The 24,174-nt window shown below is 37.7% G+C and overlaps 1 protein-coding gene across 1 annotated transcript; it reads right to left on the bottom strand.

Moving 5' to 3' along the window:
* Nucleotides 1-18,025: 18,025 nt before the first annotated feature.
* On the bottom strand, nt 18,026-19,405 carry LOC134661745 (uncharacterized). Its single transcript, XM_063517927.1, has one exon. The coding sequence runs from the start codon at nt 19,403-19,405 to the stop codon at nt 18,026-18,028; it is 1,380 nt and encodes a 459-aa protein (XP_063373997.1).
* Nucleotides 19,406-24,174: the final 4,769 nt, after the last annotated feature.

Raw genomic sequence — 24,174 nt, 5'->3', positions numbered from 1 at the left:
ACCATTTTGTTACCGGTAAAGAGTAGTATAACTAACGGTACCTGGTCTAAGTTAGTTAGAACTTAACGTTAAATCTGTCACCTTGTGGTAACGTTTTAACGGTATTTAAAGCCCTGCTTTTTAACTTTGTGATAAAACAACGCAACTTAATTGTATTTGAAAATATTTAAAGAAAAATACAGTCAGAAATTCGAAATTTTGTTATCTAACCTCTCAATCACTCTTGCATATTCGAGCGATAAAGAGGCAAATAGCTGAGTTTCGATTTTCACACTTCCCGGTAGGCCCCTTTGTAAACAAACCGCCTTGATGTATCAATGTCAAATTTTTAATTGTCTGTGAAAACTTGTCAAAAAAAAGTTTAAAGAAAAGGCAAAGAGTAGTATAATATATATAGCGCTGGCGGTACACCGAGAAATTCAGTAAAATGCTGCAAATGATGTTAAAGGTATGAAAATCGGTACGAACATTTGAAACAATTTGACCTGAAGCACCAACAAATAAAAAAAAACGAGAGGAGTTATGACGTCATCTTTTTTTTTTTATGGAATTTAAAAAAATATTGTACCTATCGTGTGTGGTATTAAACGAAAGGGCTTTCTGAGCCGATTCCAAAAATATATCACATCATTACATTTCAGTATTTTTTTTAAATAATACAATAAATAATTTTCAAAACATACCAAGTTTGGGTTTCTCCAGATACAATACCGTTAAAAAATGTTTTGTAAAATATACCTCAAATTTTATACTTAATATCCTCATATCTAATCCTAATAAAGCAATTTTGAAATTATTTACATTTAGGTTTTTTTTAATTTTTCAGTTTTACAAAGTGTGATTATGAATCTCTCAATTAAATATTTAAAAAGAAAGCATAAAATTAATATATAACGTTTTTTTCAGAAAGTCGCTTATATCTCGGAATCTATAAGTCGTAGTAAAAATTGTCTATGTAAGAATTAAGAAAGAATTAACTGAAAAAACTCACCTTTAACGCCCCCCCCTCTCCCGAGTTCTCCACCCCCACTCATTAGAACTTTTTCTTACTTAAAGCTTAGATATTACCAAAGGAACATGCAGTAGTATTTTATGCAACCGTTGTTTAAGAGAGGTCAAAAAAGGCGAGTGGCGTGAGTAAGTAAATTTAATAAAGACGCCACGAGTATTTTTTGAAAGTTAAACAACGTTGCATACAATACTTTTTCTACGACCAAGCGCTTACTTTGAAATGCAATGAAATAATAATAAAAATGGATGATGATGATTGTTTCATGTCCTAATGTGATAGGTTGTTCAGTGGGTGGGACTTTTAAGGGGAACGAAAATTTTATTACTTTTGCGCTACGACGCACGGTTTAGGAGATACAGCCCTGTAAATATTTCTCTTCCTTTTTTTTCTTTTTTTGTTTTTTAAATCTTACTTAGGGATTTCTTAAAGGGGAACGAAAATTTGATTTTTTTTGCTCTACGACGCACGGTTTAGGAGATACAGCCCTATAAAGATGAAAAAAAAAAATCGTACCAGTAACCAAAACATGTCTATGGTTCACTCGTCTGTCAGAAATGACAATTAAAATTAGGTTGGCAACAATGTATTCCATACAATATTTTTTAAGTGGTGATTACACGAAGTATCGTAAAAGTGCCAAAAAGATACTGCTAACTATAAGATAAGAACTATAGGGGGTTTAAAGGTGTGTGCACGACCCTTTAAATGACAAATAAAAGTACGGGAGTAGAAAAACCAAGTTTCAATACTCTTATTTTACCCGAATGACATTATTACTCGTATTTATTCATTCGGACATTATATTCGGCAGGGCTATTATTACACTTTGTAAAATTGAAAAATTAAAAAAAAAATTAAATGTAAATAATTTCAAAATTGCTTTATTACGGTTAGATATGAGGATATTACGGATAATTTGAGGTATATTTTACAAAAAAAAAATTAACGGGATTGTATCTGGAGAAGCCCAAACTTGGTATGTTTTGAAAACTATTTTTATTATAATTTAAACAAAATGACTGAAATGTAACGATGTGATATATTTTTAGCATTGGCTCAGAAAGCCCTTTCGTTGAATACCACACACGATAGGTTTCTAATTTTTTTTTTTTCATACAAAAGAAACATGACGTCATAACTCCTCTCGTTTTTTTTTATTTGTTGGCGCTTCGGGTCAAATTGTTTCAAATGTCCTAAAGATCAATCGTACCGATTTTCAGACCTTTAACACCATTTGCAGCATTTTACTGATTTTCGCGGTGTACCGCCAGCGCTAGAAGTCGGCAGCAAAGAGTAGTGTAATATATAGGACAGTCGGCAGTCAACGTTTGTTCCTAATAAATATAACATTGATGAATAAAGGCGGTTTCCTTCCGCGAAACCAATTTCGTTATGTGCCACCATTAAATTTCGCTCGGATATGCAAGAGTGATAGAGAAGCAAATACCTATCGCAATTTCCCCCATTCCCCTTTGGATGGTTCTTGTTTGAGTTATAATAATGTCATTGTATGGAGGACTCAACCTTTCCGTTGCATTTTTAAAGTGTTTTTATATCGACATGACACTGGCTAAATGCCAAAAAAAAACCGCTGTCATAGTAACGAAAATAATAAACACGTCAATCGAAATAAACAACGTAATATACAAGAAAAATTGGAAAAATAGTATATGATAAATATGTAAAACATCATTAATTATCGAATTAAAATTACATACAACATTGTGTAAAAAAATTGAGGCAAATTATACAGCCCGATTATACGGGTTACATCTTGAAAAAAAAAATGATTATCTTGGAAAGAAGAGTAAATATACATAGGTGAACACAATGGTGAACAAAGGTAGGTTGGACTGTAGCAAAGGGGGGGCTGGGACTTAGATTTTTTTTTGACAAAGTGGTGTCATTATGACACTATTTTTAAATGATTGTAATGTGTATATCACGTCAAAATAAGCATCTTTTATTGGAAAAACTTTTCTCTAAAATAAAAAATGGCCGAGTTAGACGCCTCCAAAGATTGATATTTTTAAAGGGAGCTGGGACAGAAAATTTTCATTGAGAGTGGTGTCATTATGACATATATTTTAAATGATTTTAATGTATAGAACACATCGAAATAAGCAACTTTTACTTGGAAAACTTTTTACTAAAACTGAAAATGGCGGAGATAGAGCTTAAGGCAGGCCAGGCTTTTAAGGCAGGTCGGAGTAGGTACGACGACGAGCGAAGCGAGGAGGAGTGTTAGGTAGAACTGCGACCATACAGCGCGCGAGCCGAGCGAGCGAAGCGAGCGTGCCGCGGCAGCGGCCGGCGAAGCGCCAGAACCGACGTTTTTATAATAATACAATTTTACAAGTCCCAGCTCCCTTTAAAAACATCAATCTTTGGTCGCGTCTAACTCGGCCATTTTTTATTTTAGAGAAAAGTTTTTCCAATAAAAGATGCTTATTTTGACGTGATCTACACATTACAATCATTTAAAAATAGTGTCATAATGATACCACTTTGTCAAAAAAAAATCTAAGTCCCAGCCCCCCTTTCGTACAGTCTGACCCAGGTATAGTAAAATAGGTAGGTAAATAATTCAGGGTTTGCTTGTCTGGTCCACGCATGCTGTACCTACCACGACCACGGCACGGCCGTCTCCTGCTAACTTTTCGCTATAATATTAAAGTCATAGGTATTAGACCTATGATTTTACTATTATAGCGAACAAATATTTCATGTTCATGATCTCGAATTTAAGACTTTAGCTTAGATTTATGGCGTGCGGCCTAGCGCGCGTTGCCTCTATGAGGAGCTGTCAAAGCGCTTTATATCTGTATGCTTCTGATGATGCGGATCAGCATTGTTATCCAGCGGGGCAAGCGGTCAGCCTGCAGCCTTTCTGGGCACCCTACCGCACTTGGTAGGTCACTACCACGATTTAGGGCAAATAATTTATTTATAAGTTTTTAATAATATATATCTTATACCTTTAAACGAGCAATTCTTGTATATTTATTTATTTATTTATATGTATATATATTTCGGGGATCTCGGGAACGACTCTAACGATTTAGATGAAATTTGCTATATGGGGGTTTTCGGGGGCGCAAAATCGATCTAGCTAGGTTTTATATCTGGGAAAACGCGCATTTTTGAGTTTTCATATGTTTTCGAGCAAAGCTGGGAAGACATTAAGTTTTTAATTTAAGTGTTTTTATCATGTTTCATATTTAAACTTACAGATGTGGACCACCAGCGTGGTTTTCTTATTTCCTGTTACCAACCTGAAACACCATACCTACTTGAATATCAGAAAATAATCTATAGTGAAGAAAATTAAATAAAGTTTAATGCTTAAAAACTTTAATGTTTTATTAAAATTAAACGAAAAAAAAATGTGTAAACTGAAATATAGCTGGTCAACCAAATCTTGTCAGTCAAAAAAGGCGCGAAATTCAAATTTTCTATGGGACGATATCCCTTCGCGCCTACAACTACATTTTTCAAATTTGCCGCCTTTTTCTACTGTCAAGTTCTGGTTGACCAAGTATAGATCTAATTTTTTTATTTGTAGTTGAATAACATATATGTATTTAATTTCCTTTAATTAAAAATCATCTCTGTGTAGATACATATTAAACAATAGGTACTTTTAGGTCTTGGTAAGTAATATAGCCAAATACAGTAGGTCTTATGACTATATTACTTACCAGTATTTGGCTACATTACTTACTAAGACCCATAGATGGTAGTATTTCTATAGATGTGGCCTACCGCGTGCCCCCGTAAGGGATAGACATAGATGACGTCACAAACCCGGGGATACCATATAATTAAAAATTACCCCAATATTATCAAATATTGGGGTAATTTTAATCACGTTCGCGAGTTGCTCGCCTACGTAAGACGCAGCGATAAATAAAATATCAATGGGCCAATTTTTTTATTTAGAAAACAAACAGCCTTTTACAAATAAGTCTTACAGAAATGACTAAAAATAGGCCTAAAGTTTCATACGTTACTAAGTTGACTATTACAATGAAAAGTAAATAGGTTACTTAAATTACCCGTAGGTATAGTTCAATAGTTGTGAGTACAACACGCAAATAAAGTAAGAAAACAATGCAAAATATTTACTTGAAACAATTTTTCAATTACTAGTAAACAAAATATGCCGAACTTTGTTCTTGAAAACGGACAAACTATGAACAAAAATGTCTATATCATTAAGCGATTCATTATACATATTACAAGTACGCCTAAAGAAAGAATTTTTAGCATACTGTGTGCCACAGGAAGAAATAGAAAAGGTAGGTTTTCGTAAATATGCTTTGAGCATATCCGGCAGTTTTGCGTCGGTGCCCAGTTTCTCCTTCCGGTTGCTAAAATCCATTTAGCACGCGTGCCTGCATCTTGTGGAAATCTGGAGGTAATAAACGAAATATTCATTTTGTAATCTGTCACTCTTATTGCAAAATTAAGAATTAGTGCCTGCAGCATATCAATTAGATTCTCTGATAGACAGGTGGAAATCGGCCTGTTTCGAGAAAAGTCGTCGACATCTCTTCTAAATACCTAAAACTGGTATGGATGTGTTCCTCGTGATCTCTAGAATACGAAATGACCGGTTTTAGTTTATGGAGTGGGGGACGGGTCGAAAAAAAGGGGGGCAAAGATGGCGGCCGACCATCATTGATATTTGTTCACATCTTGAGTCCTATGGGACCGATCGGTTCGTGTGAGGTGTCGTTTGAAAGAGTATTAAACGTGCTATTATTGTTTCATAATAACCGTAGTCATAACTGTAGTCGTTTACAAAATATTTTAAAATATTTGATTTTATACCGTGCATGGATGGCATAAGTACTGATTAAATATGCGCCTAACTCAATAAATTACAACAATACCGCAATTATTTTATTACAAAATATACGAGACATTTCATTAGCTTACCAAAAACATAAGTTTTATTGGCGTATGATATTATATAACCAATTAATAACGAATTTTGTTCAGCATGGGTCACTACGCACCGTTACGTAAATGGCGGGCGACCGACGTAAACTTTTCATTATTTCTCGGGTTCTATTTTATTGATCAATTGCTGATAGGTACCATTTGAAAGGTTATTAAACGTACAATAAATGGTTTCTAATAGCCGTAGTCATAACTTTAGTAATTTACAAAATATTTTAAAATATTTGATTTTTTTACCGTGCATGGATGGCATAAGTACTGATAAAATATGCGTCTAACTCAATAAATTATAACTTTACTCCAATAATATTCTTACAAAATGTACTTGAAATTTCATTAGCTTTCCAAAAATATAAGTTTTATTGGTGTATGATATTATATAACCAAGTAATTACGAATTTTGTTCAGCATGGGTCACTAAGCGCCGTCACGTAAATGGCAGGCGATCGGCGTCAACTTTTCATTATTTCTCGGGTTTTATTTTATTGATCAGTTCGTGATAGATACCATTTGAAAGAATATTAAACGTACTATAATTGGTTTTCAATAACTGTAGTCATAACTTTAGTCATTTTCAAAATAATTGAAAACATGATTTTTTACCGTGCATGCACATAAGTACTGCTAAAACATGGTTCTAACTTAATAAATTATAACTTTATCGAAATTAATGTATTTACAAAATATACGAGACATTTCATTAGCTTTCCAAAAACATAAGATTTATTGGTGTAAGATATTATATAACCAAGTAATAATGAATTTTGTTCAGCATGGGTCACTGCGCACCGTCATATAAATCCCAACAAACAATTAGGCGACACTTAGCACCTATTTTCTTACCTAAAGACAGCCTGGCTCTAGAATAGCTACATCTATAGTCTTTGTTTAGAGTTTACAGGCTCTGGTGAGATAAAAGTGTTTAAAAGGTTCATCTAAAGATTTAAGATCTACAGTAGCTGTTTTGGCTATATTGCATGTTAAGCTGCTAGTATTATAGCTTATAGCTCAAAGTGAATTGAACAACCTTAACATCTATATGAGTAATAATCTGCAATTTGCACTTAAGGTTCTAAACGTGTGATAAAGCCTTCTACTTATAGCTTTTTATATCGCAATCGCTACTTAACTCTCTTGTATGACTTACAGTCGAACAGAGAAGTTATGAGTCGCTATTATAGATCTAAGATCATGTAGTTACAGACGAGCGTTATTTAAATACCGTAGTACATCTTATAACTGTCAATAGAGTCATACTTACAAGCTAAAACTACAATGCCAAACGCCAATGAATCAATAGGTAAGCAAAAACTATAAATTAGACCGTAAAATAAAATAGTAAATAAATATAATATAGATAGTTTACTCAATATTGACCTTATCTTACTATTACTATACTTAAAACCGGACTTCACGGATAGTTATTATGTGGACATACGCTGCTACTCAAATAGTAGTCACTTATTTTGCATCCTGGAGCGTGCGGCGACAAATATCTCTTTAACGCCACAAGCCTCAGATCTCACTAAAAAGGTGATTTTAAATTATTAACTACGGAGTGGGGTTGAAAACGTTTTACGTGTAGACGCGTGAGTCAAATAACAACACAGATATTAAGTACTTCATATGCAGTGGTTTTGCAATCATGAAAGCTACGAACTTAACGATGTTATGAACCTAGAACTGGGCTTTTGTCAAAAGAGTCAAACTATACTTAAGTTTCCTGTGATAAAAAAACAAAACAAACAAACCATCATTTATATCGATATTTTATCATTTTGGATACCTACATTATAAAATGTACTGTCAAACAATAATAGAATGCTGCTGGTCTACCAGGCGCTCGCCGCGCCGTGTGTTTGCTTGCTTGGCGAAATTGGTCCTGGCATACCTACATATATGTTTATAGTTGTACGGTAACTAAACAATATTTTTGGAAAGTTAATAAATAGTTTTCTGATTTTACTCTAAAAATTTCACGCTATATTTACTACATTATCTCTTTCTCAAATTATTTCAGTCACTAAGCAAACCTCTAAGGTAAAAATTAAACATTTTCTTTAATATTTTTAAAATGGTTATTTTGGGCCTCAGATTTCAAACAATCGAGTATTCACAGAAAATTTAATATGCTTGCAAATGGTATCCACCATGTATCAGAAAAATAGAACCTGAAATATAATGAAAACTCAACGATGGCCGGGCTCCATTTACGTGACGGTGCACAGTACCCATGCTGAACAAAATTCATGATTACTTAGTTATACAACATTATAAAGCAATAAAACTTATATTTTTGGATAGCTCATAAAATTTCCCGTATATTTTGAAAATATTTATTGCGGTAATGTTATAATCTATTGAGTTAGAAGCATGTTTTACCAGTACTTATGTCCATGCACGGTAAAAATCATATATTTTCAATTATTTTGTAAATGACTACAGTTATGACTACGGTTATTAGAAACCAATTATTGTACATTTAACATTCTTTCTAATGGTATCCATCACCAATTGATCAGTAAAATAGAACCCGAGAAACAATGAACAGTTGTGGTCGGTCGCCCGCCATTTACGTGACGGTGCGTAGTGACCCATGCTGAACAAAATTCATCATTACATGGTTATATAATACAATACACCAATAAACCTTATGTTTTTAGAAAGCTAATGAAATTTCTCGTATATTTTGTAATAACATTAATTGCGGTAAAGTTATAATTTATTGAGTTAGACGCATGTTTTGTCAGTACTTATGCCATCCATGCACGGTAAAAAATCATATATTTTAAAATATTTTCTAAACGACTACAGTTATGACTACAGTTATTATGAAGCAATAATAGCACGTTTAATACTCTTTCAAACGACACCTGAAACGAACCGATCGGTCCCATAGGACTCAAGATGTGAACAAATATCAATGCTGGTCGGCCGCCCACATTCCCCCCCTTTTTATCGACACGTCCCCCTCTCCATAAACTAAAACCGGTCAATTCATATTCTAGAGACCACGAGGAACACATCCATACCAGTTTTAGGTATTTAGAAGAGATGTCTACGAAAATCGTGAAGGAGACGACTTGTGTTTAATTTAACGCCAGACTATGAGTCGTGGCAAAACCCCCTATAACGTTAGAAAGAATCCGTAATGCTTAAATACATAATATAATTACATAATATAATTATATAATTTACATTCTAATTTAAACACAGTTCAATTTTATTGTTCGTATATGTCAAGTTCTACAGCAAAATTATTTATAAAAATGTTATTAAAATACAAAATACCCGAATTTTGGGGTAATTGTATGCATCACGGGCTGGTATCCCTCGATTAATAGCAATGCGACTAAATTGAATACACGTTATTAAAAGGGTGACGGCTTACTGTCAATATGCGTACGTAATTTGGTCGGTTAATTTATCAGGAAATATTTATAGGTTAATTTTTTTACCCGAGTTATTATTTACTGTAAATGCTTTTTCTACTCCGATTTTAATTTATATAGATTGTAGGATGCTGCTACTAAGCATGATAATGTGACCGAAGTATAAAATACTGTATTTACCTGTGAAATGTTACGTTGTCCTGTTTTTGCCGGCAGTCACTTGTACAGCGCAAAACTGAGCAATTCACCATATTTGTTGAATTGTTAAGTACTACCACATGCACACGAAACACTGATTTCAATATTTTTCCTGATAATCTTTGCACTGTTCATATGTTTCACACCAATTTGACGTTTACGCATTGTTTGTATCCCACCATAAACTACGGTGGGGAATAAAAAAATATGAGACTGTGACAAAGACAAACAATAATAGCGCTTTCTCTGCTACTCCTAGTGAAAGATACATAAGACTATCCCGTTCTGTCAGTTATCCCCACCACTCATGCCATGCCCTCGATTTTGATGCTCTTTGTAGGTAGCATCAAAATAGTTGGTGACACAAAGTTACCAAGTTACTAAGGTAGGTACCTATATAGTAGGTAGTAGTAAAGTCTATTTTTTAATTCCGTAGACTGAAATGACAGTTAATAGTATGAACATGAAATGTCATTTCATACTATTAACTGTCATTTCAGTCTACCGAATAAAAAAATAGACTTTAGTGCAATATTTAGTCAAAATATTTTGACTAATTTAGATTATTTTTATGCCAAAAAGGTAATACAAGCTATAGCTGGTCAAGCAGATCTTGTCAGTAGAAAAGGCGGCAAATTTGAAAAATGTAGGCGCGAAGGGATATCGTCCCATAGAAAATTTGAATTTCGCGCCTTTTTTACTGTCAAGATCTGCTTGACCAGCTATATTCATGTTCCACTTAGAAATAAAATACGGACTTTTCTGAATATATGGTTTACGAAATGTGTTAAGGTACAACTTGTGGTTTGTTAACGTGGATTAGAAATAGGCAGCTTGAGTTGAGAGAGGTGATGAGTAAATTGTTTAATTTTTTTTACAATTTTGAGCGTTTATAAGAGAATGTGTGGAGCAAGCATTATTTGACGTGTAGGTGTGGGTTCAACAAAAAGATCGCTTGTCAATAAGGCATTCTTGCTGTTAAAATTCAATTATTAATAGCCTTTATCGACCATCAGCAATGTAGTCCCTTTTTGATTGATGGAAATTGTCACGTAAGTTCCACTACTCGCCGCCGCATCGCCTACAGCGCATTCGTTGGTCTATCGCTCACAAGATGTCATTAATTCATGTAAACTTACGTACTGAAAAAAAAAAAGTTTTACTCTTTGCTATAAATTACCCTTTCGCACGTCAAAAACTCCAAGATGGTGCCGAAGGTCATAGAGAACCAAGTCTACCTTTGGAATCATTACTTGTCAAAATTTGACATTAGCAATCCACAGTTAGGTGACAACCAAACCAAACCATTATAAACCTTAAAGTAATAATAAAACAAAGTTGTTTTTTGTTAAATTATTGTTTGTACCAAATGAACTTCAGCACTTGATGAACTTCAAATGAACTTCAGCAGTTGAATTTCAAATGACGCGAAATCTGACAGTTTTACATGTCGAATAAGGGCCAAGAAGGTTACAATCGCTATCGCTTCGACAACGAAACGCTTTGTGTTTCTCTATCACTCTTTCATATTAGTGCGACAGTGACAGTTGCGTTTGGATCGCTACGGAGCGTAAGCGATTGGCATGTTGGCCACGCGGCCTAGCCAAGGTGACAATCGCTATCGCTTCGCCATCGAATCGCTTTGTGTCTCTCTATGACTCTTCCATATTAGTGTGACAGTGACAGTTGCGTTTCGATCGCTATTACGGAGCGTAAACGATTGGCACGTTAGTCTGCCGGCCTAGCCAAGGTGACAATCGTTATCGCTTCGCCATCGAATCGCTTTGTGTCTCTCTATCACTCTTCCATATAAGTGTGACAGTGACAGTTGCGTTTCGATCGCTACGGAGCGTAAGCGATTGGCGTGTTGGCTACGCGGCCTTATCCGCTATTTTGATGCTGACTGTTTTGTTCAGCGTATTTTTCAGTGTTGGTTAGGACTAAAGTCCTTTGAGTCATTTGCTAAGACTCGACTCGGTTTTTCAGACTCTCATTCGCATTCAAGGGTATAAGGTAGGTATAGTTTGTAGCTTTCTAATAGACCCCGACGGCTAATCCTATTGTCTATTGTTAGTAAAACCGCTCGTGCCACGTGCCACAACCACCTGCATAAAAAATCGCTCGTTCACTTTACCCAGGTAATTGAATTACTACTCCTATGGAAACTGCAATAAGATTCAAAATGAACGAATGGATAAGTATTTTGTACCGATGTGTGTGGTCAGTACTTCGGTTACTGAGTGCCGGCGAGTCGAACGCTACAGAACCAGTCTAAAATGTGTCATTGAGATGCGTAACAAAGGCGCGTTATCGGAGAGCGCACCTACACTGGTTTTTTGAGCGTTGGACTAGCCTGCGCTCAGGTGCAAAAATTAGAATAAAAAAGACCCTTTTTTGCAGGTAAGTAGCAAGTGCGGTTTTACTGAACAATAGACAATAGGATAAGCCTTCGGGCTCTACTAGAAAGCTACAAACTATACACATCATTGAATATCGTCTATTTCCTTAGTGTTAAAGATAAAACCTAAATTTTTTTGACGAATTCTTCATCCGAAGGCTCGGGGCATTTTAAGCAGATTTTAAGTCACAATAAAGAACTCGGAAGTTTTTTAAGCGCTGAGTCGCGTAAAAACGAGTCTAGTAGGTACCTACTTTACATTTAAACTCAAAAGACTCGAGTTCCTGCCAACACAATTTTTTCCTGTGGATAAATCCAGTTGTTTCTTTCAGGGTGCCATGGAGATATCATCGGAGTACTCCGGGAGATCCTCAGGAGTACATATTTCTTCTTCTTCCTCCTGCCCTTATCCCACGTTATGTGGGGTCGGCACAACATGTTTTTCTCTTCCATTCTCCTCTGTCTTGCGTCACCTCAGCACTCACTCCTTTCTTTCTCATATCCTCTTTCACACAATTCATCCATTGTTTTTTGGGTCTTCCATCCGCTTTCTGTCCATCCCTCCTCATTACATGCCCATACCATGCTAACCTACTACTCCTCATCTTTTCCGTCACCGGTGCTACTTTCAAACTTCCTCTTATATACTCATTCTTAATCCGATCCTTTCTCGTCACTTCCATCCATCCGCTTTCAGACCATATGTAGTTACTTTCAGTTTGGACTTAATCGATGCTCTTAATTTTTTTTCTTGTGAGTTCACATGAACCTTCTAATGAACTGAAACCATCAGTTAATTCCTAACTAACTTGTTTCATTTTCCTACCCCTTGTATAAGTACTAGGTAGTATTTGATGTGTAGATTGTTAGCACAGATAAAGTTTTATTCATCTGAAGTCAAGGCACTTTTAATCACCTATTAAATACGCGTCTTAAGGGGCCCACTGATTAACAGTCGGCCGGACGATATCGGCCTGTCAGTTAGAACAAAAAGTTGACAGCTCCGAACAACTGACAGGCCGATACCGTCCGGCGGGCTGTTAATCAGTGGGCCCCTTTAGGCTGCGTTTCCACCAGAGATGAGCGAGTATGCGTAGCGAGGGAGATGTTTGTTAAGAGTGAGGAAAACAAATGAAGTTATTTTGTTGGTCTTAAAAGACGTCCCTAAAATAACTTTATTTTATTGGTACTTATCTAATAAACACGTCTTTTAGATGGCGAAGTACCTAACACTTTGCAAAAACTAGGTTTTCGAAAAACAGTACCAATTCATTTTAAGTCATAGATTTACCAATGAACCATTCAAAAAATGTATATGTATAAAGAATACAAAAAAAAAGTTGAGCACGCTGTATAAAGAAGTGGTAGGGTAGGTGGTACGTAATACATCCGACGCAATCTTATAAATATTATCAAATAATAGAAAAAACTAAAACGCATTGTGTATAGGTATGTACACCAGTAACGTATTTAATCTTCAAAATAACAAGTTGTTTCAAAGTAACAAATAAATAAATGTACCTACTGTTTTATATATATTATATATGTATACATAATTCTGTAGTCGGTCACTTTGCATGATTTTACGTATACATATATGGTTTCTATTTTAGACAATAAGGGGGTCCCATTTGACTCGAGAACAATACAATAATTTTCATTGACGCAAGACTCAATTTCGGCTGACAAGCTTAACAAACATGGAGCCATCGATTGGTCTCGCAGACAGTGTCATGGGATGACATCACCTTTTTCAAGATGGCGCACGTTAGTTAAGGAGTTAGGACAATGGACACAGTGGTATATACATATATATAAAATTGAAAACCAGAACGGGATAAAAAACGAGGGAAGAAGCAAGATGGCGCCTTACAAATTTCTAAAAAAGTTTTTGAAGTGAAAACTTCTTTAGCGGCGCTGGGCACTTTTTGAGGTGGGGAAAAAATGATAAAATCGAGAGCGTAAGGCGATCACGTAACCGTAAGGTTTAGATAGTCACTCATTTAGATGGCATTTAAATCAATAAAGAAAAACTCAATTACATAATTCAATAAAGCTACATCTTGATAAAATCGCCAATAAAAGTGAACTCTAGTACCTACTGGTAAATAAAACTCAAAATATCATGACCAAATATATTTTTCACCTCAGCAGCTCGAACAAGGGTACTTTGCTACTTAAAAACAGTGAGCAAAATCGCATTTTGCTCACTGTTTTTAAGTAGCAAGTACCCTTGTTCGAGCTGCTGAGGTGAAAACTTAATTGTTGGTATATCTTAAGAAAGCATGTGTGAATAGGTAAGGTGATGAAGAAGGAATACATTTGTCGGGTTCTCTAATATGTTCTCACTGCTGAGGTGAAAAGTTTTGTGAACTACACGAGATCAAAGTTATTTACATCTCGTGCGCTTTTGAGTCCCTTACTACGCTCAAGATTCTAAATTAGATTCACGAGCTACGCTCGTGAATCTAGTATAGAATCTTTCGCTTGCACGGGACTGAAAATAAGCACTCGAAGAAATATCAAACTTTGATCTCTTGTTGTACAAATAACATAGATGCGAGGTCTGCAAGGTAACTTTACAATTGCTATTCGTATTTTAAACAATTAACGCTATACATTTAAGCTCACTGGCCAGCAATTTCGGAACTAAGTATTTAAAGTTTTTCAACAGAAAGGAGGATGGGTCAATTATACATAGTGCTGCAGAGGATTTGTGGTTTTATGTCCCATTACCGGTTCCACGTCCATTATAGGGGTGCCTATTATATGTTGTTTTAAGTTTCTTTTTTAGTTATTAATATTATTCAGATTGACTTTTACGGCTTCGGCAAACATTGCTGGGGAACGGGCTGCCGAGAAGGACTAAAAATACAAACTTGATAGCAAGTTATAGTAGTTTATGCAACAGTGATATAATAAGGGTTCTTAAAATTCAAGGGTCGAAGTTACAAAACGAGACGTAGTCGAGTTTTGTAAAAAAAGACCCGAGAATTTTAAGAACCAATTATGAGCTGTTGCATACATTACTTTTTCTATGACAGCTGCAGCAAAAAAATAAAAAAAAATAAAAAAAAAATAAAAAAAAAAAAAAAAAAAAATTGAGTTATTATTTAAAAAAAAAGAGTTATTATTTAAAAAAAAAGAGTTATTATTGTAAATGAAAACATACCTCTTTCAATCAAGATGATCGGAACTTGTATCTTTAAAAAAAATAAAGCAGTTGTATTATACTCATAAGATGACTGCTAGCAGTCATCTTATGAGCCTATAGACAAAGCATTCAAATGACATTGCTTTAGATATCACTGTCAGTCATTTAATTGACACATTTAAGTGCTGGAGTAGAAAAATATTTTAATATGAAGTCCATCGGTTCAAGGGATGGTGCCCGTAATAATGTGTATTGATAATTATACTTTAATGACTTTAGAGATATAATCAATTCGGGAACTGTTTTCTCGCGTAATACGATACGACTCGACCAGGTTAGGATATTTTCTTCTTGCTGAACAGTCACCGTCAGATATATCGTATAAATAAAAAAAAAATAAAAAAAATCATCGCGGCCGAGGTATTCACAGATTTATACCTATCTGAACAATTTAAATTACTTATAATGTAGTTAAAGTGCATGTTCAGGCAGGTTCAGGTATTTTTGAACGACCTGGGTGGCTCCGATATATGTATAATATCTAATGGCGACTACAGCTTCATGAAGCTAATACAGTACAGTCAGCATCAAATAGATAGTGACGGCTAAAGTAGCCAAATATATCGTAATAAATCTTTGTTGCCATAGAAATAAGGACAGGTTCCGATATATTCGATTCGGCGATGTATTTGGGTATTGGAGAGACCAAAGCGGCTAAGTTTCAGTACCTCGGACACTTAGAGAGAATGGGAGAGGATCGTGCCATGAAGAGAGCAATACTTGGGACAACGAAATGGGACACACCCGATTGGACAGCGTAACCTAAGTACCGCTGAAACGACGTAGTTGTTCAAGACCTGAGGTTCTACCGCGAACCACGTTCGACGTGTTACCTCCCTGTCACACTTACGTACGAATTTACAAGTGCGACAGAGAGGCAACACGTCGAACGTGGTTCGCGGTAGGCCCTCTGCTCAACTTCGGCCATGGCGACTGGCGCGAGCTATCGCATGACCGAGAAACATGGCGTGATCTGGTGTCGGAGGCCAGGACTCACTTTTGGGTCGTTGCGTCACTATAGTAAATAATGTTAATTTAATATTCAGAATGGAAAATGGGGACTATCTACCTACAAGGCGATTATAAGGTGATTAGGTATGAAAAGGCGATTTATGGGCGGTGGTCGTCCACATTTGTCTTCAGGCGGAAATAAATCTAAAACGTTTTTGCAACTGGGCTTATAAAAATAACACCGTTTTCCCCCCAAAGGGTAGAAAACGGATATTTGGGATCCAGCGTAGCTTGACCCACTTGTGAGATTACCCCTTGGATTTTTGACCTATGGCAACACCAAATTCCTACCAAACCGCCCCTCCCGCGCGCCGCTCCCCACCACCAGCGCGCGCGCCAACGGCATGCAGCGTCGGGCGATCGCATCGCTCGTCAGTACTCCTCATAGCCGGCAAGGCAAAAAAATTTGGGTGGGTCAAGCTACGCTGGATCCCAAATATCCGTTTTCTACCCTTTGGGGGGAAAACGGTGTTATTTGGGAGTCCGAGCTACGCTTGACCCACTTGTGAGACCTGTTTATTTTCTGCCGGCGCTGCATGACGTACTGTGAGTTACGGGTTGAATTAGTTTGTAGCAAGTACTCATTTATTAAGTATAATAAAATAAACAAGAGTTTCAACAAAAACGATTGTATTATGGTAACTGGTTATGATTGTAACATAATTTAATAACTCAACAGAATTCAGTCTTCTTAATGTTTTTATCCCATCTAAACTAATCAGTCACAGACATCAGTCTTCAATAACTAAATATAATTAAACAAAATATATCTGTTTTGTTATAAATCAAATATAATTAAATATAACAACCTTTTGGTTTATTATTTGAGATCAATCAACTAGGAAGCTAATGTATAAACGTTTACACTGGTGAGAAAGCGTCGATTACGCTTCTGACATTGCCGTTATTCGAAATACCTTCCTCTCTGCGTACCTCTTTAAAATAATGTCTAAGGAATGTATCTTTACTTCTCCAATTTCCTCTTTTTAACACTTCCTCTATATTGATGTTGTCTTGTCGCCACAAGTTAGAATTAACTGCAGATCTGAAACTGCCAGGTGAGTCTTGTATATTTGCTTCTTGTAGTAACGTCCTAACCCAACCCGCTATAACACTCCGAGAGGCCACGTTTACCTTTCCTCTGGTCGTAATAAATAGGTTAGTCAAATGCACTCCAGCGCTTCGTCTTTTTTGTGAAACTTCTATAAGTCTTCTAACCCACGTAGTAGGGTTGAGGCTCGTGGCACCATTATTTGATAGTCTCCACCCGGCTTGTCGATACGTTGTTGAATCAGTTTTAGAACCGAATTTCGGCCAGAGTATCAAATGATCACCATTATCCTCATAGTGCTCTGGGCTAACATCCAGAAGAGTTAGATCATGTATCCTTCTGCCGGTGCACAGCAGTAAGAGTACTGCTAGGTGACGAGATACTTGAAATATACTATCAACATCGACGATGTAATGTTGTAGATATTCGATCATCATGCTAACGTTCCATGTGGAAGGTTTTCTTGAAGGTTGTTTCGTTAAGGATACAGCTTTCAGCAACTGCTTTATTAAAGGATTCCCGGACAGACTCTCTGCTTTCATTGGATTTGCAAATGTAAATACAACGGATTTATGTACCGCTATCGTGCTTGGAGCTAATTTCACATCTTTGTGTAAATAGAGAATGAACTGTGCAATATCGTTAGGTTCCGGATTGTTCACAGAACATTTACCTTTCGACCATGAACGCCATCTGTCCCAGGCTGATCTATAAGTTTTTAATGAAGATTTGCGCCATGCAGACTCTAGCAGAGCTTTCTCTTCATTGTCCCATGTTTGAACTAGATGGGTCCAGCCCGAATTTTCCAAACCTGCAAAGCTAGTTTCTCTACAGCTGGTGGCGCCTTCATGGTTTGAATGTCTACTAGATGTTTCCGAAGCTTCCAAATTCGGAATGGAGGGCTCAGGGCTCTTCGGTGTAACTCTACCTTCCAAAACGTTTTCTCCCATTTCGGGGCCACCAGGAGGTATGTTCCGGAGCTCTTTTCTAAGTGATGAAGGATGCGTGGTATCAGTGAGGGTGGGGGAAATAGCCAGCCGAGTCTGTAGTGCCATGGTCTGCTGAAAGCATTGACAAAGACGCAAGCCTGGTCCTTGGCATCTTCGCTGACATACTGATCCACTACCGCTGATCTGAAGCTCGCAAAAAGATCTATCGACGGTGTCCCGAACTTCTTGAAGATTATCTCCACCATTTCTGAGGAAAGAGTCCATTCCGGATTGGCGCGGAATCTCGATAAGCTGTCGGCTGTCAGGTTGTATCGTCCGGGAAGATATCGAGCCACAAGATGAATCTGATATCGATGGGCTAGCTCTAGAATTTCCTTGGCCAACTGCAGTAGAGTGCGTGACTTCGTTCCACCTTCTTTGGTTATGTAAGCTGCAACAGATCTGTTGTCTGTCTGGGCGAGGATTGTTTGAGACTTGTGATACGCAGCTGATTGACGGAGCGTCTCCTTTAATGTCCAGAGCTCCTTTCGATTGCTGTGCCATGACAACTGTTCGTTGCTCCAGGTGCCGCTCAGATTCATGTCGTTTATTGTGGCACCCCAGCCTTGATCGGAAGCATCTGTGGTGATGAACACCGTTGGCTCTTTGTGGTGAATTGCAGACGGCTGATGGCTGTGATTCAGCCACCAGTGTAGTTCTTGTGTTACGTTTACCGGCAAATGAAATTTCTTGTGGATGTCGTTTTCCGGTAATCGATTCGCTTCTATTTGTATTGTTCTGCAGTGAAGTTTTCCCAGTGGAACTACAAATGCCGCGAAATTCAAATTTCCCAAGATTATTTTCGCGGTTTTCCAGGTCCACCAATTTGACTGCAGAGTTTTCTCTATCGTCTTTACAACTTTGTTTAATTTTGTATCTGGTAGAAGTTTGATGTTTTGGTCGGTGTTCCAGACGATTCCTAAGTATTCTAGGCTTTTTCGCGGTATCAATATTGACTTTTCCCAGTTGATGCACCATCCCAGGCGTATTAAGCAATTTAACACCTGTGCAGTTTGTTTTTGTAGGACTCGAGGATTGGTGTGCATGATCAGGAAGTCGTCTAGATATACAGCGATGCGAATGCCTTCCTTCCTGAAAAGATTTGCCAACCAGTTGGTTACATTAGCAAAGGCACAAGGGGCGGTAGCAAGACCAAAGGGCAGGCAGGTCATTTCATAGACATTGTTTTCATAAACAAAAGCTAAAAACCTGCGATGTGCTGATGTAATAGGTATATGAAAGTAAGCTTGAGACAAGTCAATTTTTGTCATAAAATCAGTCTCACTTAGACATTGAGGTATTTTAAAATGGTTGAGTAACTTGAATTTGGGAGGTCGCAAATAGAAATTTAGATTTCGCAAATCAAAGATGGGCCGATTAGAGCCATCAGATTTCTTTCGCAAGAATATAGGGGAAATAAACCCCGTCTTGCTATTGCACATTTGGGCGGCGCCCGATTTTAACATTTTATGTATTTCTATGGACATTTGTGGCGAAGATTTCGTTATATAGGAAGAATTCATGTTTTTATTAAATCTAAAACATGGAGGCCGAGCAACAAAAGGTATTCTATATCCAGATATAGTTGCTAGGATACTATGTGGGGCCCCTAGTGTTTGCCAAGCGGGTAGTTTTGTGCTTACCTGTCCTGCTTGAAATTTAGAATTTTTTGTTGCCTCTATTTTGCTTCTGAGACCCACGTTTTGGAGGGAATCTCGACTTCTCGGGTCTTTTAATGGTCGGGTTTCTGTGGTTAGTGTAGCTATTGCTTGATTGTGGTTTGTCCCGGAAGTCCCTGCTTTCGGCCATTGTCGTTGTATGTGTTCCTCGCCTGGTGTTATTGCGTGAGGTTGTGGTAGCGTTAACTGGCTTGCGAAACCTTCCAGGAAAAAGTTTGTTGCTACCTCCTTGTTCTTTTACAAAGTCCGCTAGTTTAGGCTCAGCAAATAGGTGCGTTTCAGAAGGTGGTATTGCATGGAGCAACTCATTTAAAGTTCTGTTGGAAGGCTTGTATAATCCACGTCTCTGCTGAATTACTTCTGCTCGCTTCCCACATACGTATTGTAATAGAGCATCGGAAGTCTTTTTAAAGTTTGCGTCAGATGCCAGGAATTTTTTACTAATATACGTTTTGACTTCCGACGGTGCCTCTTTGTAAGAGTCTTGGAAAAACTGGCGCTGTTGCAGTAATCCGTGAGTTACAGCACCTAGACATAGGTCCATCTTTTCTAGAACGGTCACCAACTGCCAATTGGGGGTTACCGTAGCGAGATTGCTGTTCACTTTCAGTGATGTAAAAGCTGGGAATGCTTGGAACTGTTTTTGTACGTCGGCATATCTAATATTGGCCCATCCTTCAGAGTTGAATCTCTGGCAGCTTATACCTTGATTCGCGTAGGTCTCAGAGGCCTTAGATATTTTAGCCTCTGATTCTTTCGTTCCTGGGGCAAAGTCTGCTAACTCTTCTACGGCTTCGCCTGGATTCGGCATTTCCAATGCTATGGGTTCATTCACAATAGGTGGTGCAATCCAGTCATCATCCATTGCCGAGATATTTTCACTTTCGTGTGAGGGAGCTTGTGATGAAGCCTGCGACGGGACTGGAGAAGGAGGGCGCCGTTCCATCCTAAGCATATTATTCATATTGTCATTCGTGTTCTGTACCATCTGACATAATTTTTCTAGCAAGGTACTTTGCCGGGCCATGTAGTCTTCAACCCTGGGCTCCTTTGTTACTGCAGGAGGATCTGGGCTATGGCTCCTTTTAGATGTTTCACCGTTGCTACTGCAGCATGACGCCAATTCACCCTTTTCCCCCCTCAAGAGCTTTGAGGCTTCCTCCCGTGAGATCAGTTGTGGTTTCAACTCTGGGAGTGTTTCAGCAAACTTATTAAAGGCTCGTACTGGATGAATTCTCGCCATGATGTTGAGCGGTACATATATTAGTGCTCTACCTAGTGGCCAGGTCAACATCACTCTTTTTATTCGCTTATAACGGCGCTCGCTTAAGGATGATTCATTATTGTGAGCTTTGGCTAGCAGGACTGTGGGCACTGCGAAGCGTAGACGACACTCTAAATCAGAGCTAATTTTCTCCCCGAACAGGTCCTCATAGCTTGGGGTATTAACAACCCAATCTCTCCAGTTTTGTGGGTATAGTTCATCCAAAGTGTGAATGATATTTCTGAAGAAAGACTCTTCATCAGGTGGTGGGCTCCACTCTGCTAAGGCTCCCATTGTGCACTGATCCATCTGAAGAAAAGAAAGGGATCATGTCAGAAAGGCCATTATTGAACGGGTTCACAGTTCATCAGCCGTCGGTTGCGCAGCCGGCGTCGCTCACCGTCGGCTGCGCAGCCGGCCGTCGGCTGCGCAGCCGACGTCGGCTGAGGTGACACATGGTGCGCAGCCGACGTCGGCTGTGCGCCCAGCCGACATGCAGGCTGATCACGTAGCATGCAATGTCACTTATTCATTAAGTATTTATGCCACCTGGGCATGTGAATAAGACACATCTAGGGCTTTCCTAGTAATCGACATTGCTATGGGAGTTTGCTGTCGTTACCGAGCAGGCAATCCCGTAGCCTTAACCTGTAGGGCTTTCCTACAGTTTTATACCTAGGTAGGAAAAAATAGAAATCGACTTACTGTGTAAGGTAGAATGTATCCGATAGGTTACACTGTGTTGCACATTAACTCCGTCCAAAAATCCAAGACGTACTGACGAGCGATGCGATCGCCCGACGCTGCATGCCGTTGGCGCGCGCGCTGGTGGTGGGGAGCGGCGCGCGGGAGGGGCGGTTTGGTAGGAATTTGGTGTTGCCATAGGTCAAAAATCCAAGGGGTAATCTCACAAGTGGGTCAAGCGTAGCTCGGACTCCCAAATAAATAATAATTTTATGTTGAAACAAGTTTTAAATAAATAACTACGTATTATGTAGATGAAAAAATACAATCTTGCCTTTTATCAAATCACGTCATTTATTTAGAAATTTGCGAATTAATAAGTTTTCCAAATAACGGTTATAAATATAAGAAGTCCCTATCACAGTTATGAACCCTGGCAGGGTTGAATACATAATAATGTCGGTATTTAACTTATAAATTATAAATCAGGGTTCATAACTGTGACTAAATAAGACTGTGTATTTATAAGTAAAGAACATTTATTGCAAAAATTTAAACATAAATACAAACTAAAAATATAAAAAATAACTACTTACTAAAACCCGTCCCGGGCTGTCCCTGACGCAAAGGTGCCCATCACGCTCGCTGCGTTGCCGCGTTGTATTGCGATGGACAGCCTTTGCATCAGGAAAAACCCGGAGCGGGGGTCAATTCCTGAGGTGAGGTCATAAGGAGCAAAAACTGATAGAGTCTGTGTCTGAGTCTGGAAAGAGAAAAGTCGAGAAATGCCCATACATTCAATACATTCTACGACTCTTCTCTTTGCGCACAGACTTATTAATATAATAAGACCTTTTATGTGGTCAAATTCGCCAAAAAAATTTTTTTTAGATTTTTGTGTGTTTTCTGCACACGTCACGTTATTATTTTTACATCTTGTCTAAATAAATATTACAACGAATAATTCAAGTCGTTTTTAGGGTTCCGTAGTCAAATGGGAAAAAACGGAACCCTTATGGATTCGTCATGTCTGTCTGTCTGTCTGTCCGTCCGTATGTCACAGCCACTTTTTTCCGAAACTATAAGAACTACACTGTTGAAATATGGTAAGTAGATGTATTCTGTGAACCGCATTAAGATTTTCACACAAAAATAGACAAAAACCGGCCAAGTGCGAGTCCGACTCGCGTTCCAAGGGTTCCGTACATTAAGTCCGACTCACGCTTGACTGCACATTTCTAATAGGTTTTCCTGTCATCTATAGGTAAAGAACTATTTTGTGTATTTTTTTCAAAATTTTAGATCTAGTAGTCTCGGAGATAAGGGGGAGGGGATGGTCATTTTTTGCCTATTTTCTTGAATAACTGCTAAACTATTTTTCCTAAAATTATAAAAAAAATATATTTGAGATTTTTACAATAAGCTACCTATTTCATTTGATATGTATCACGATATAGTTTAAAAAACTTTATTTGTTAATTTTCTAATTTACCCCCCAAAAATGGCCTCCATATTTAAAATTCATTTATTAGCGTTACACGTCCATCTTTGGGTCACACACTTACATATGAGTGCCAAATTTCAACTTAATTGGTCCAGTAGTTTCGGAGAAAATAAGCTGTGACAGACGGACGGACAGACAGACACACGAGTGATCCTATTAGGGTTCCGTTTTTTTTTCCTTTTGAGGTACGGAACCCTAAAAACAATAAATTTTGGGGGTTCCCCATACTTAGAACTAAAACTCAAAAAATTTTCTTTCATCAAACCCATACGTGTGGGGTATCTATGGATAGGTCTTCAAAAATGATATTGAGATTTCTAATATCATTTTTTAGGGTACCGTAGTTTCTAAACTGAATAGTTTGCGCGAGAGATACTTCCAAAGTGGTAAAATGTGTCCCCCCCACCTGTAACTTCTAAAATAAGAGAATGATAAAACTAAAAAAAATATATGATCTAAGTACATTACCATGCAAACTTCCACCGAAAATTGGTTTGAACGAGATCTAAGTAGTTTTTTTAATACGTCATTTGATTTATCCCCTAAATACGGAACCCTTCATGGGCGAGTCCGACTCGCACTTGGCCGCTTTTTAATTTACAGATACATTTTGCGAGTTTCCTTTTTAAAACTATAATTGCTTTTTTTTAGGGTTCCGTACCCAAAGGGTAAAAACGGGACCCTATTACTAAGACTCCGCTGTCCGTCCGTCCGTCTGTCACCAGGCTGTATCTCACGAACCGTGATAGCTAGACAGTTGAAATTTTCACAGATGATGTATTTCTGTTGCCGCTTTAACAACAAATACTA

This window comes from Cydia amplana, chromosome Z (genome assembly GCF_948474715.1).
Source record: "Cydia amplana chromosome Z, ilCydAmpl1.1, whole genome shotgun sequence".
Taxonomy (NCBI): domain Eukaryota; kingdom Metazoa; phylum Arthropoda; class Insecta; order Lepidoptera; family Tortricidae; genus Cydia; species Cydia amplana.
The sequence above is the reverse complement of the archived record's forward strand: the minus strand, read 5'-3'. Positions and strand labels throughout refer to the sequence as shown.

Bases quoted from the DNA above. Each gene is read 5' to 3' on its own strand.
- LOC134661745 (XM_063517927.1), bottom strand. From the start codon at position 19,405: ATGACCTGCCTGCCCTTTGGTCTTGCTACCGCCCCTTGTGCCTTTGCT.